The sequence below is a fragment of the Phodopus roborovskii genome, unplaced genomic scaffold (genome assembly GCF_943737965.1).
Source record: "Phodopus roborovskii unplaced genomic scaffold, PHOROB, whole genome shotgun sequence".
In the NCBI taxonomy this organism is placed as follows: Eukaryota; Metazoa; Chordata; class Mammalia; order Rodentia; family Cricetidae; genus Phodopus; species Phodopus roborovskii.
The window spans coordinates 167,019-182,611 of NW_026125994.1; the positions used below are offsets into that span (position 1 = coordinate 167,019).

Below are 15,593 nucleotides of genomic sequence, written 5' to 3' on the forward strand. Positions count from 1 at the left end.
TTGCCTGCAAATCAAGATGTAGAACTCTCAGCTCCTTCTCCAGCACCATGTCTGCCTACACAGCACCATGTCCTGCCATGATAATAATGAACCAAACCTTTGAAATTGTAAGCCAGCCAGAATTAAATGTTTTCATATTTAAGAGTTGCCATGGTCATGGTGTCTCTTCACAACAATAGAAACCCTAACTATGACATAGTCTAGGAAGTTGGGCCTGTACCTAGCCACACTGGGCTTCTTCAGTGTCCTAAAACTGTCAGCTCTTCTCTGTCTCAGTTTCTATCTGCTTAACTCTTGGTCACCCATTGGCTTTCTGGTTTAGTATCAAGGAAATTAAGCCTCAACTCCCAAAGCAAGTCTTCCTGTTTGTCAGCCCTGCTGCTCTTTTCCTTCAAATACTGCAAGGTCTTTGATGGGACACTTCCATTAGCAACTGTCTGTCTGGTCTATGATCTGTTTGAGTGACAAGACCACACCCTTCTCGTTTGCTTCTACAGTCTTGAAGCAGGTAACAAGCAGATGCTATCAGAATATTTGCTGAATAAACAACAAGATGAATACTGATGCTAAACACACTTCCAAATCCAATTCTCTCTGAATGTTTCTGTCTTGCTTCCCAAGGTACCCCCTTTGGGTCCTTTAAAAACATGTCATCTGCACATTCACAGTGTCAGCAGCATGGTGGTACTGCTGATCTTGGAGACACAGCATCTGACTCTGACCCCATGGATCAGAGGACAGAGTTGGCATTGGCCACTAGGTCAGAAACATCTATGATCATCTTCTAGGAGGGTGAAACCAAATGACTAAAAATGAAATGGAAGGCAGAAAATGCAAACATTTAACACGTGGATGCAAAGTAAATTCCGACTAGACCATGTTTGGGAACAGGGCTTTGGCAGGTGGTGGGTCCCCATGTGACCCCAAGCCAGCAGGTCTAGGACAACATCCTCACCTTAATTGGAACAGTTGAAGACTTCCTGGAGAAAATCCATCCTACTTTTCTTCAGGATTGATGAAATGTGAAGGTTATTTAGTTACTAATTGATTTTAGCAACTCACTTAGACACAGGGGACATGAGCTTGCCTTGTCTAAAGTCAGAGACTTGAGAGTCTGTGGCTGAGTGACTGAAAGCAGATTTGGAGCTGGGGGAATTTGCTTTGGCTTCTTGAGAGGTAGGTCTCTGAAAGAAGCCAAGCCCTCTGCTGACATAATGAGGCACCCAGCTTCCTCCAAATCCTAATTATTGCTCTGCTAAAAATATTCAGTAATGAGCATGATCAGAGAACCTTTTTTATCATGCTTTTCAGAATTGCAGCGTTTGGTTATGGAGCTATTTTAAGAAGCAGCAAAGCACATGTTAATAAAGCAACTTTCAACAGTAGTAGTCACTATCAGAATGATAATGAGTAACGTGGACCTTACAGTCTATTTCATCTCAGCTCCATCTTTCCATCCAGCTTTGCTAGAGGATTTTGACACTCGGCTCTGACAAACAGCCCAACATCACACTGTTTTATCTATATGTGTGATATCTTGGCTTCGTTTAAAGTGATTTTTGACTTTCCAAATAAACCAGAGTATAAAAGTTGCCCATGGATGCTCAGATCACTTCTGAGACTTCTCTTCTGCAGTAGCCACTCTATGGCCTTTTTTATGTATATCCAAACTCCATATATACAGTGACTCTTCCTCCTGGTGAGGACTTGGAGCAGATTCATGGACCATAAGGAAGGACCACTGGACAAACAAAGTCACATACCCTTAGTCTTAGGCCTGCACTTCCAGGTAAACAAACCACCACCTGACTCTTTAGAAAGTGAACTGTGGTGAAGGATTCACATTGATAACTGGCCCATGTTCCATTGCATGGCCCCATGGGCAGTAATAATTGGATCCAGTGGATTACATTATTTTTACAAAAAGAAGAGGCCATGCAAGGTAGCAGATGAGAGTCCTGGGGGCCTTTGGAAGGCTGTGGAGAGTATTTGAGTTGGCCATGATCAAGATACATTGTATACATGTATGAAACTCTCAAGGAATAAATTTAAGAAGTTAATGTTTTAGACAAAGATACACACACATACACAAAATAAGAATATAGAAAAACAAACTCTTCAAAGAGGCCCACACTACCTTGCCCTTGAATCTGGGTTAGCCTCCGTGACTTGCTTATACTTAAAGGTTATATAGATGATGGTGTGTGACTTAAAAGGTAGGCCACAGGAAGCCAGCTCTCTAGATAGTTGCTTCCAGCCTTCATGTTGGGAGAAGCCCAGGCAACATGGAGACAATGTATTGGTGCCCCAGTGACAAACACAGCTGAGCTCCTGGCTTACAGTTAGATGACTGCAGCTCCTATCAGCATCTAGCTATAGCAGTTTAAAAGAGTCAAGCAAAAGGCTCTCAGCCTATGGTAGAGGGCTTTCCCAGTATATGAGAAACTCCTCAGTTTCTCCTCAGTTTAATCCTCAGTACCACATTAAAATAGACAAACAAACAAACACTTAATGGACATGGTAGCAAATGCCTTTAATCCCAGCTCCTGGGGAGCAGGAGCAGGCCATCTCTGGGAGTTCTAGGCCAGCCAAATATACATAGTTATTTCTAGGCCATCCAGAGCTACAGATAAGAGTTTGTTATAATAAATAAATAAATAAATAAATAAATAAAGCGCTCAGACAAGGCCCCCATTAAGACCCTGCGCCACAAAAGTCATGAGCAAAATCAGTCTTAAAATTACTACCTTGGGAGTCATTTTGTTATTCCTCCTTTACTACAGACTAATCATCCAGGGAGGAAACTACTACCAGATTCCAAGGCAGCTAAGGTATTCTTGAGCAGGAATGCAATTAACCTTGGGGTCTCTTAGCTGGTCCTAACCCCTGGTCTATGTCTCTGCTATTTTTAGGGATCTGTATGTTGACTGGCAGCTCCAACCTTAAGAAAGTACTCATTCCCCCATGCCATGACCCATCATGATGTAAATCATGCACCAACCACCTTTTTTTCCTCATTCCCCTCTGTACAGTGTTGCTCAGCTTCTCTGCAGCTTTCCACATTGGAAACATGTGAAATGTCTTTTCTTTGAACTCCTTACAAGCAAGGTTGGGACTGAAAAGTGTCAGGCCCCCAGTTCTTACTAAGTTCTCCTGAGTTCCGAGGGATATCTTGGAAAGAGAATGTACAGACCTGGCCGCTTCAGTAATAGTGGGCATTCTGACACTATGTATATACATACTGTAGGCCTAAAGCATCTATCATCTTGTGCTTGGCCATGTGCTGTGCTGGACAGGAAAATACCTCACCTGCTTCCTTTATGTGCTTATAAACATCATCAGAACCAGCGGAGGAATATGGAATATCATCATGAGCCACAAAGTCAATCTGTTGAAGAAAGAGAGGATGGACATTAACACTGGCATGGAGGGGCAGGTTTACAGATGTGAAAGGGACTGATGACTCCTCCCACATACACACCCCAGTGCCTTTTAAAATAAAGCAGTACAGAATGCTGTCCTCTGGGTTAAACAAGCCATTAACTACCTTCATCAGAGCTGCTGTGACAACTTTCAATAGCCCCTCATGATCAGCCTCACAGAAGCAGGCCCTGTCATCTGAGTTGTGACACCAACTTTTATCTGGGCTTCCTCTCCAAGCCATCCTGCTGTCAGGAGGGTGGTCCTCCTGGGATGGTTAATCTTTTTATTATCAACTCAATGAGATCTAGACTCAGCATGGAAATATCTCTGAGTATGTCTGTGGGGACCTCTTAGTTAGGTTAACTGAGGGGGAATACCCACCCTCAACGTGGGTGGCATCGTTATATGGGCTTGGCTCCTGAACCAAGTCAAAAAGAAAAAGTGAGTTGAGCACAAGCTGTCATTATTCTCTGCATCCTGACTCTGGATGCAGAGTGACCAGTTGCTCCTTGTTTCTGCTTCCACACATCCATTGTCATAGAGCTTACAAAGTAAGTCCTTCCTTTCCTCCTTCCTTCCTTCCTTCCTTCCTCCCTCCCTCCCTCCCTCCCTTGCTCCCTCTCTTTCTCACTTTCCCTCCCTCAAGTTGCTTTGCTGAGGTATTTTGTGGCAACAATGAGACAAGTAACTAGCATATATACTTTTTGAACAATTTTCCTCTGGTCTTCATGCCTGCTTATCTTCACCCCTGTTTCCTACTACACCAGGTAAACATTCTCTGCACATATTTTAAAGGCCTTCACAGTCAGCCTTTATTTCACCTTGAGAGGCTAGTTAGATTAACAGTTAAATTTGCCAGGGTATCATTGCTACCTACCACTTAAAAGTTATACAACTCACAAAGTAGAAGGAAGAATTTAATCAGGATTCCTCAACCCCGATACTGGTGACAATAGGGGCTAGATAATTTGGTGTTTGTGTGTCTAAGTGTCCCGTGCATTGGAAGACACTGAACAGCATCTCATACCTCCACCCACTAGATGTCAGTAGCACCCTCTAGCAATGACAACCAAAATGTTTCCAGACAAATTTGGGATGCAAATTCATGGAAGAATTTCTGGATTAAATGATATGCAACAGTGCTTAAAATATAAACTGATATATGGTAAGCAATATGTATTTCATTATTTCTGTTACTAATTCTATCCTCAGTACTTAAGCTTAGTTCCCCCTCTTCAATACATAATAATAATAATAACTCAGGGTAGCCATGATACCGAACTCACTTCATATAATAACAAAGTCCTTTGCACAGTGCTGGGCATATGGTAAATAATAAATGGCATTCATCATGGTCATTATTAGTATCCTCTAAAATGCCTGTCATATGTTGAATATACAATATATGCTAAGTAAAAAAAGTATGATTACTGGTAGTAAATCATATTGTAGTTTTTCTTTTCTTTTCATTCTCACCAGGAAATTGTCTCCTCTGCTATTACCCATGCACATTTATCAGTGTTCTCTATTCTCTTCTGCATTGCGAATTTAAAAATAGAAAAGAAAATTCTTAGAACAGCTTAATCTTATTTTTTTGTACTGCTTATAAAAGGAAAGAATAGCTCCTAGTGTGGGGCTGGTAGGCAGATACAAAGAGCATAATTTGATGCAGATCAAAAGAATGTCTCATGTTTTCAGCTAATAAAAATCTTATGTCAGTAGGAATCTCAGAGTCACAAAATCATAGCTATAAAGTTCTTCCCTTAAAGCCTCACCCCTGACCTACCAGATAAGATGTGTGTTCCTTTGTTCCATGCTTAAGAATGCCCATGAGCCTGTGAGGACCAACAATGATGCTGGTGATGGCAGGAACAATGGCATCTTTGGAGCTCCTGTCACAGGTCAGCCAGCTTTCCAAGTATGTTACTTGGATTCTTTCACTAGCTCCTTAAAAATTGTCCCACAATGAGGACAGCAGTCTCATCCAGTTCTATGGTCAAGTAACTGAGTTCAGTGTGATTAAGAATGTTGCTCATGGTTCTCTAGCTAGAGGAAGATGGAGGCAGCATTTGGACCTGGCTAGCCAGGCTCTAATACCTGCACTCAAGGCAAGGAGAAGATGGTAGTCCTTAGTTTGGGGCAAAAGAGAGGTGTTACCTCTATTGATGCCACATGTTAGTCCCTAAAACTTCCCCTTTAAGAAACAGGGAGAGTCTCTAGGTTTTCTGCAGTCTCAGCTACAGAGCCAGAGTCCTAATCCTGTTACAGAAGAATTTGAGAGAAAGACAAGTACCTTGTGTTTTTCCAGGAACTCTGGTGTGAGAGTCCATGGTGCATCTCTGATGACTTCGTCCACATAGCGGCAGTGTCTGAGAGCTTCATATCTCTCTGCCTCATTCATCACAGTAAAACCTTTGAATTTGTGAGTAAGGTCATCGCTGCAAACTGAAACAGGCAAATGTATTAAATACTGTTGCAACCCACCTGTGGTAGACCTGGTCTCTTTGGCAAAACAAAAGGAGTGTGCTTTTACTAGGTACTTGGCACCATTGAGCTTAGGGTTTGTTTGTTTGTTTTTGTTTTTATAGAAACAAAGGATTATGAGGGGAGAACAAACCTAAATCCACTAGCAATTCAGAGTTTCATTTTACTGTTAATTAACTGCATTCTCTTCTGAGGCTTTTATCAAAATTATTCTGCATACTATCTAATGTGGCTTTCCTATCTTTTCATCCTCCTGGCTCACCATTTGGTGAGTGTTATTCAAAAGTGAAATGACCAGATGAAGCCAGATAAGGGACAACAAAAAGAGAGGAGCCATGAGGCCTCCACTGTACAATTCTTTTGCAAAATTATTGTACTTAGTAACCCAGTTAGCAGACACACACACACACACACACACACACACACACACACACACACACACACACGGAGGAAGGGAAGAGGGAGGGAGAGGGGAGAGAGAGATAAATAGAGATAGATAGATGAGAGAGAGAGAGATCTATTTCTTGGATAGAGATTCAGTTATTACACATTAGGCCACACAATGAAGAGATGAGAGAACAGAACCTTCCCATAACGTCCTGTCCTGTCAAGATCTCAGGTTCTAAATACTTCAGACAGGAAAGGAGGGTTTTTTTTTTTATTTAATTTACTTGAAAGTGTTCTAAAATGAACTAAGCAAAAGTCATACTTACTCGCCTACATTTTGGTTGGCTACAGCAGATTTCCTCGTGTTCCCTGTGAGCCAGGAAGAAAGGTCCCTATACCTTCATTATTTATTTACCCAGATCCTGCTGAGCATCTTGTTGAACCTGGTAAGAGCTGCCCTTACCACTTTTTGCAGTGAGACCCCCCCCCTTGGAGTATTATGTACACATAGCAAACTCTCAGATATTAAGGAAAGAAGGTAGCATTTATAGACAAGACTATCCTCTTTTATTCTGGAACTAAATTATGTTCCGTCCCCTGAACCAAATCTGGCCATAGAGTAAGTATAGCCAACTGACATGCTCAGCATCCAGAAGACTTGCCTTTAGAGCTCCTTCAAACATCTAATAACCAAGTTATCTTTATGGAAATATTCTATTGGCCTTGGTGTTCTCGGTCAAAGGCTACAAAGTTTCAGTCAGACTGGAGGAATACACTTTAGTGATCTAGTGCATTGCATGGTGACCACTTAATGATAAAGCTTGGTCTACTTGAAAAGTGCTAAAACAGATTCTAAACACTCTCACAACAACAAAGTGAAACCAGTGAGGTGGTGGATGTGTCATCATATGGATAAAATTACTATATAATTACCTTGATTTCTATCATGTATATATAGATCAAAACATCAAATTGTAGTTAATAAATATACCCAAGTATTATGTCAATAATAGTCATGTGTCCCTTAATAACAAGGGCAAGTTCTGGGAAGTGCTTTGCTAGTTGATTTCATGAGTGAGCAAACAGTGAAGCATGCATCTATACAAACTTAGGTGGTACAGGTCCATAACTAGATGTTGCCTTTTGATTCAACCAAGAGACACAGTAAATACAAGATGCACAGGGATACCCATGTAAGATAGAGTAATGATTTACAGTAAGCTATTTAAATAAGTAGCTATACTCAAGATTAACAATAGAAAATAGAGCATGACAAGGGTTTGGTGGTAAATACTTACAACCCCAGAACCAGAGAGGCTGAGGCAGGAGGATCATGAATTTGAGGCCAGTCTAGGATACATAATAAAGCCCTGCCTCAAACACACAAAAAAGTATAGTATAATAAATATTTAAGCCAATAAGATAGTTGTATCTTATCATTTCCAAGTATTGTGCAGTGCACATAATTGTATAGACTGTACTTTTTGGAGATGGGGAGTCAATGTATAGACTCAGCCCAGGCTGACTTTTAACTTGAGATCCACTTGCTTCAATTTTCTAAGTTGTGGGATTATAGGCCCCCATGGCCAGTGTGACTGTTTTCATTTTCTGATGAATAGTACCTTGTCATAGTAGATTCTCTTTTTATTTTTTTTTTAAATTTTATGTGCATTGGTGTCAGATCCCCTGGAAGTGGAGATAGTTGTGAGCTGCTATATGGGTGCTGGGACGTGAGCCCGAGTCCTCCTGAAAAGCAGTCAGTGCTCTTAACCACTGAGCAATCTCTCCAGCCCCCCCCCCACAGTAGGTTCTTAATGAAGACTTGTTGAGTGAAATAATAGTATCTGATGCATAAAGATGCTCAATAAATGTTGATTATTATTTTAAATTAGTCAATAAATTTTTATCAGCAAGTACACTTTGAGACCACATATGCACATGAGACTAATGAATCTGTAGGTACACACAAAAACTATATAGCTCCTATATATTTATATTTTCTTTTTAAAAAAGATTTTATTATGTATACAGTATTCTGCCTGCATGTACGCCTGCACGCCAGAAGAGGCCGCCAGATCTCATTACAGATGGTTGTGAGCCACCATGTGGTTGCTGGGAATTGAACTCAGGACCTCTGGAAGAGCAGCCAGTGCTCTTAACCTCTGAACCATCTTTCCATTCCTATATTTACATCTTTAATAAATGCTTTCTGAGGTGCTTTCTGTTGTGGCAGTTTAAATTATCAGAACATCAACTACATAGCTGAATCATTCAAAGAGCTTGTTAATAAAAAGATGTTTGAATCGTACATGGTGATACACAGCTTTAGGCCCAGAACTCTGAAGGCAAGGGGATCTCTATGAGTTCCATGTCAGCCTGGTACACATAGTGAGTTCTAGTCTAGCCAGAGCTACATAGTGAGACCCTATCTCAAAAGAAAAACAAGTGTGCAATCACTTAATTCACATTACCTCACAATGGCTCTTGTAGCCATTTTTCTCTGTTTTTAAGATCACACAGGAGTCAATGTCAGCTTTACCAAAACCACTTTGTTTAAGTCACTTACAGTACGCAGGCATCAAAGCCATGGTGCAATCTAGAAAATTGTGTGCAGTGGAGGACATGAAGTAGAAGCAGTTAGCAAGGCGGCACCTATGTAACTTTATTGCCTCCTTTGTCAGTGTGTGCAGAATTTTAGAGCCCTTCCAATCAAAGGGGAAACAATGTGCATGTTATCAATGCTTTTAGTTTTAAAAAACTCATCTTTACTCCTGATAAATTTCACCTGCAGTGAAAACCGGTCTATAATGGCTGTCTGTTGTAGTATTTTGCCTCAGTTGCATGTATCATGGAATGTTCTTTATCTGGCCAGCATTACCTAGAGGTAGCACCCTTTTAAATAGTTAAATAAATATAATGAATTTTAAAAAAAAAGTGTGTGTGTGTGTGTGTGTGTGTGTGTGTGTGTGTGTGTGTGTGTGTGTGTTCTGTTCCTTGAGGTTTTGATTCAGTGGGTCTCTGGTGAAGTCCACACAGCTCTGTCTTTGACAAACTTCATGGTGATTCTGATGCTTGTAACATTTGTAAGTCTCCCGAGGCATAATATGAACAGCTTGACTAAAGAGACCTACTTGTCTACTTATCTCTAAATCATCTATCATGGTCAGAGGCAGGGCAGGTAGTAGGGCCATATTGACTATGCAATGATTCATTGGTTGTGTCAGCTTTTGATTCCATAAATAGTAGCCATTTATGGGCCATATTAGTCTATTTAAAAACAGATCGAGGAGTTTATAGATGGCCTGTCAGAACTTTATTACGATACTACATCAGGATTCATATTGAGTAGAAGTGGATTTCAGATCTGTCATTTTTATATTTCAGAGAGCATAAAACTTGGTCCAACCTATATGCTTCCCCTTTCTGAATTGGCTCCTGAGCAGTTTCATATGACTTTTACATGACCAAGATACCGGCCTCCTGATAGGCTGCAGAGAAAACAAACATCCTGTTTATGTTAACACATAGCTCCTTTCATACTCAGGAGTGACCTCAAGAAGCAGCTGAACATGCTGACCCGCATTGTCTAAACATTAATTACTCCCAAAGCAGCATTGTTGTTACTGAGTCTTGGCAAATGCACTCTGACAAGCAGATGGAGAACTCCAAGCAGTGGTATTCCGTGGATGAATTCATTGCATACTCTGGGAGCTTAGGCTGCAACTAACCTATCCTGGCAGCTCGGTGTGCTCAAAGTGAAGCACCCTGCAGAAGAGAAAAACTAACATAGGACTTAAATTTTTGGACAACAAAGAATCAGATTCTAATCCCAGTTCTGCTCTTCTTTTCCTGGGACAGCTGTTCTGATTGTCTGCTCTTTGAAATAGGGGGACATTTTAAGAATTCAATTGGATGAGCCACATGAATAAAGAGTAATGCTTTAAAATATTAGCCATGTATTAGTACTTATAATAATATAGGGTGTTGGTGGAAATACTCCTTTGGGCTTTGTGTTGTCTTTCCCTTAATTCCAATTGCTTGTCTGGGGTTCTTGCTACCAACTCCTTGTTGGTAGAAGTGCTAATGTTGAAGATGCTGGTAGACACTTTGCTTCTTGGCTAGAGCTCCTTGAGAAACTTGTATAAAGGAGAAGATAACAAAGGAGAAGATTCCTTCAAGGAGTGGGCAAAAATCCAAATGTCTGTGGAAACCACAGGAAGCAGGACTAGTGGCAGAACCTTAAACGAGATGAGGAATGAATATCTGTAGTAATTGGTAATCACATCTGGGTGCAGACCTCAAGTCCCTGAGCTGAAAAAGGTGCAATGACTTCACACTCTGCTGGCAATGATATGGCATTGGACGAAAAGGACAGTGGAGAAGGAGAGGAGTAGGAAGCCCCTCTCCTCTTTTTACAGATGTTTCAGACATTTGAGGGCATTTGAAGTAATAAGGAGAAACATTGAATTTCCCATCTGTCATGCAAAATGGAATCTTAGGAATACTTGTTTTTGTTTTTTGTTTTTGTTTTTTTAAGAACTCTTTTCAGTGTTGCCTATATTTTCATGTGACAATTCAAATCTGGAGCCGTGTGTATACTAGACAAGTGATCTACCATGGACCCATCCCCTCAGCTTTACAGGAATACTTACTTTTAATTCATAGAAATACAATAAAGCATAAGCCCAAGTTTGTGAACTAATACATCTAGTGTACTAGAAGTTACCATCATAGTAGTAAATTGTACAATATTTGTTGTTTTGTTACCTTTGAGGTACAGGTAGGTGTTGTTGAGACTTATCCTTTTAAAAATGTTTAGGCTTGGGGCTGGAGAGATGGCTCTGTGGTTAAGAGCACCAACTACTCTTCCAGAGGACCCAGGTTCAATTCCCAGCACCCACATGGCAGCTACCAACTGTCTATAATTTCATTTAAGGGGATCTGACACCTTCACACAGAGAGAGATACATGTAAGTAAAATACCAATGCACATAAAATAAAAAAATACATAAATCAAAGAGAAAAAATGTTTAGGCTTAAAAAAAATCCTTTCTGCTGAAAAATTTCATTTTCTTGATCTGCACCTTAGTATTAAAATGGATTTTAAAAAGTACTTTGTAAGTAGATATTCTTAGTTCATTAAAATGCTGCCAACATGGTAAGAGTGTACAGGAAAGACATTTTAAATCATTACTGGTTGCATGCTTAAAAATCATACATGCAAATATTGTCATGGTAATGGAAATATGGAGGTGTCTGTACTAAAGATTAAAAGTAAACCACAGCACTTCTAGTTTCTGGTCCTTTAATGAAGTTTTTCTGGAGGCCAGTGAAATGGCTCAGCAGGTAAAAGCACTTGCAGCCAGCCTGACAATCTGAGTTCGATTCCTGAGACCTATATGGTAGGAGAGAACCATCTCCTTCAAGAATTTTCTGACCTCCACACATGCCCACGCTTGCACATACACACACACCACTAAATAATTTCTGTTGAACACCAAAGACTTCCACCAAGAACCTGTCCATGTATATGGACAAACAACAGTGGTTTTGTGAATGAAAACTTAGCATCATCCAGAGGAATTCTTACAGTGAATCTACCTCTAGATGTAATTAGTATGACACACCCTTCATTTAGTTCAGCAAAAACATTTTTATTTGTTCATACATAAGCTTGAGAGTCACCCATTCAACTAATAAGACAGAATAGCTTTTCTTTAAATGTGTCCTGACTTTCCTCATGCTAGAGCTGTCTGCTATTAAGTTAGCTTGTGACACTCAAAAAACAAAGATCTCCTTGTACTGGGTACACATAGCCCCAAGGACATGCAGAGGTGAGAGTACTTGAAAACAGAGAGCTTTAAAAGAACAAATGTCCAGAACCTCAAATTCTAGCAGTATAAATTCTTAAACTTGATATGCCAGAGAAAGCCTTTATATCTGAAACTGCCCTCATCGCAGTTTCCAAAAGAGGCACCATGCAAACTGCACTATGAACATTGCACAGGGTGAGGGGTAACACTTTAAACACAAATCTTAAAGATCATGTAGGGCATCGTGAACCTGTAGGGCAGTGGTTCTCAACCTTCCCAGTGCTGCAAGCCTTTAATACAGTTCCTCATGCTATGGTGACCCTGAACACAAAGTTATTTTCATTGCTAATTCATAACTGTAAGTTTGCTACTGTTAGGAATCACAATGTAAATATCTGATATCTGCTGTGCAATCCCTGTGAAAGGGTCCTTCCACTCACAAAGGGGTTGCGGCACACAGGTTGAGAACCACTGCTCTAGTGCCTCCTTGTCTTACCCTGCTATACACACACTTCTGTTACAGCTAAAAGCTGGTGTTAGGAACCAAACAGAGTAGAATAGAGAATGATGCAAATTTTGGCCTAACAATTTTGCTTCTGCCTCTCTCGTGTATTATCAAAGAACACATGGATCTTGAGGGGCAAGGTCTAGGAATTCAAAGTAAAAGGAGCACTAGAAAGAAATATTGAATGCGAAAAATAGCTTTTTCATGTAGTTAAGGGTAAGCATTTTTCCAGCTATTCTCAACACTCATATTGAATCCTAAAAATGGCTTTTCTCTTGTAGTTAAGAGTAAGCATTTTTTCCAGCTATTCACTTCAAAATCACTTTAATAAGCTAAAGCTGTATAGGCTGGTACTGCTGCATCTCAAAAATATATCTGGAATATTTTCCAGGATTATAAAAATTTTTAAGATACATTGGAATAAAGGCCTAGGTAAAACATTTACATTATTTTTATATGCATTACATTGTATTTTACATGCATTATTTTAAAGGAAGATGAGAATTATCTTATAGATTCCCATCATAAAATATTTCATTCACAGATGGACCATATCTAATTTCCAAAATGTTTGTTTTCTACCTCCTCATGACATAAAACAAAGTTACCTACAATTGTTGTTTAGTAATGTCTCTTTTTCTCTTTAAATACAATGGAAACTTTTACTCATGGTACCTACTAATAATTGAGTTATCTATGATTTTTATATTTGATTTTATGCAATTATTCCTGAAAGCCAAATATCAGAGTCACACACACACACACACACACACACACACACTATTTAAAGAATTAGTAACATGCCTTTTATTTTATTTTAATTTATTTGTTTGTTTTGAGATAGGGTTTCTCTGTGCAACATACTCTGGCTGTCCTAGAACTCACTCTGTAGACCCGGCTGGCCTCAAACTCAGAGACTCATCTGCCTACTGAGTGCTGAGAATGAAGGTATGTGCCACCATGCTTAGCTCAGAATAATATGCATTTTGAAAACGTATTTCTCGCTGGGTGGAGGTTGCACATGCCTTTAATCTCAGCACTTGGAAGGCAGAGGCAGGTGGATCTCTGAGTTTGAGGCTACAGAGTGAATTACAGGACAGCTAGGACTATACACAGAGAAACTGTCTCCCAAAACCAATTTCTTTCTCAAGTGAGATTGTCTCAAGGAGGGGGGGCAGGATGGAGAGATGGCTTAGCAGCTAAGACAAAGTACTGCTCTTATAGAGGACCTGATTTTAGTTCCCAACACCCTCATCAAGGTGGCTTACAACCTGGTTCACAAACACCTGTAACTTCAGGTCTAGGGATATACAATACCTTCGACTTGATTCCACAGGTGCCTGCACTCATATGCATATACTTCCCCTCCACACACATATGCACATTATTAAAAATAGGAAAATAATTCTTAAAAAAGAAAATCCATATTTCTTTTCTTAAATACCCTATAATCTTATCTGTGAATTGCACCACATTGCAACAAATTAAGGATAATGGCTCATTGTCTTATTTATAACATTTGTTGCATTTTATTATTTTAATCTTGGATGATTATATTTTAAAAAACGTGTTTTATGATCATTTCTCAGTATTTTTCATAAAGCTTCCTGGAATTGTTTTAATATAGTTGCATTAAAAGCCTTTTTTTGTTTTCCGGGTTTTAGTAAATCTGACAATAAGTATTTGGCTGTAGGATATTTGTGTACTCTGTGAAGATATATTTCTGTGATTGGCTTAATAAAGAGATGAATGACCAATAGCTAGGCAGGATTTCTGGGGACAGAGAGGACTCTGTGAAGAAGAGAAGCAGAAAGACGCCAATGAGAGTCTAAAGAATTCAGGTATTTGGTGCAGATTAGAGGTAACCAAGCCACGAGGCAAAATGTAGATTAAAAAATATGGGTTAATTAAATTATAAGAGCTAGTTGGGGAAAAGCCTAAGGTGAAGCCACACTTTCATAATTAATAGTAAGTTTCCATGTCATTAATTGTGACCTGGCAACACAAAGAAAAATCCATCTATAGTCATTTTGCTAATTAAGTTAGAAAGTATGTTCTGCAAATCTTGTAGGTAAAATTCTAGCCCCAACACTTTATTTTAAAAAATATTTTAGAAGTAAATGCCAACAACATTTTTTTCAGAAATTGTTGGATTGGCAATGGTGTAATGGAATTACCAATACTTCCATTTCCCTTCTTGTCTTGCATGTACCTTCTTGAATAGGTTGCTTTCAAGTAAGAAGTAAGGGTGATAATTAAGAGCCATCTTATAAGTCTTGATAAAACATTTTGTTATAATTTCCCAGAAAGGGAAAGAACAAATGATTCTAAAAGCTCATAACAAATCTCTTTGTAGGACAAACCATTTTCAATCCATTTTGTGCAAAAGATCTTATCAAATAAGACTGCTTTAGTGGCAATAATAATAAATTGGTTTTGTGAGTTAGGGCGAATAATTCAGAAAGAATTGGAGAAATTGGGTGATGTCACTTTAACTAACTGCTTCCATTCCCACCTGTACATTTGTGTGAACAGATATTTATGTCAGTACTCACTACAGATATCCTAGTCATTTTATTAAGAGAGAAGTTGCTGATCAAATTTATCTTTATGTTTAACAATCACTTATCAAAATACATAATGTGGTAGTTGGTTGTGTTCTGATTTACAGGTATAGTTCTCTTTTTTAGATACTATGATAGAAGCAACTAAAAGATTTACAAGCACTGAAGTATCACACTAGGAAATTTATAGGCAAGAACAAATTTGATGAGAAAGGGGGAAATGTATAAAGTATTAAAAAATTAAAAGGTGTTTGTGCAAATTATAATGGCACATTTCAAAGTTCTTAGATGCTACTGGAGGCATTTAAGTGATTGAGAAACAATTTTACTTAACTAATTTCATTGTTTTTAGATATGCAGTGTTTATTGTGTAGCTCAAACTAGTCTGGAACTTGCTACATAGCCCAGGATAGCTTC

General features: G+C 39.2%; 1 protein-coding gene across 3 annotated transcripts in view; it reads right to left on the reverse strand.

Moving 5' to 3' along the window:
* Pcyt1b (phosphate cytidylyltransferase 1B, choline) overlaps positions 1-15,593 on the reverse strand; it is a 90,225-nt gene that overhangs the window by 15,758 nt on the left and 58,874 nt on the right. For all 3 annotated transcript variants that reach the window (XM_051179270.1, XM_051179268.1, XM_051179269.1), the window contains exons 4-5: positions 5,717-5,868; positions 3,310-3,388 (exon numbers count right to left, since the gene is read on the reverse strand). In XM_051179270.1, coding sequence (XP_051035227.1) covers positions 3,310-3,388; positions 5,717-5,868 — 231 coding nt within the window. The remainder of the gene's footprint in view (positions 1-3,309; positions 3,389-5,716; positions 5,869-15,593) is intronic.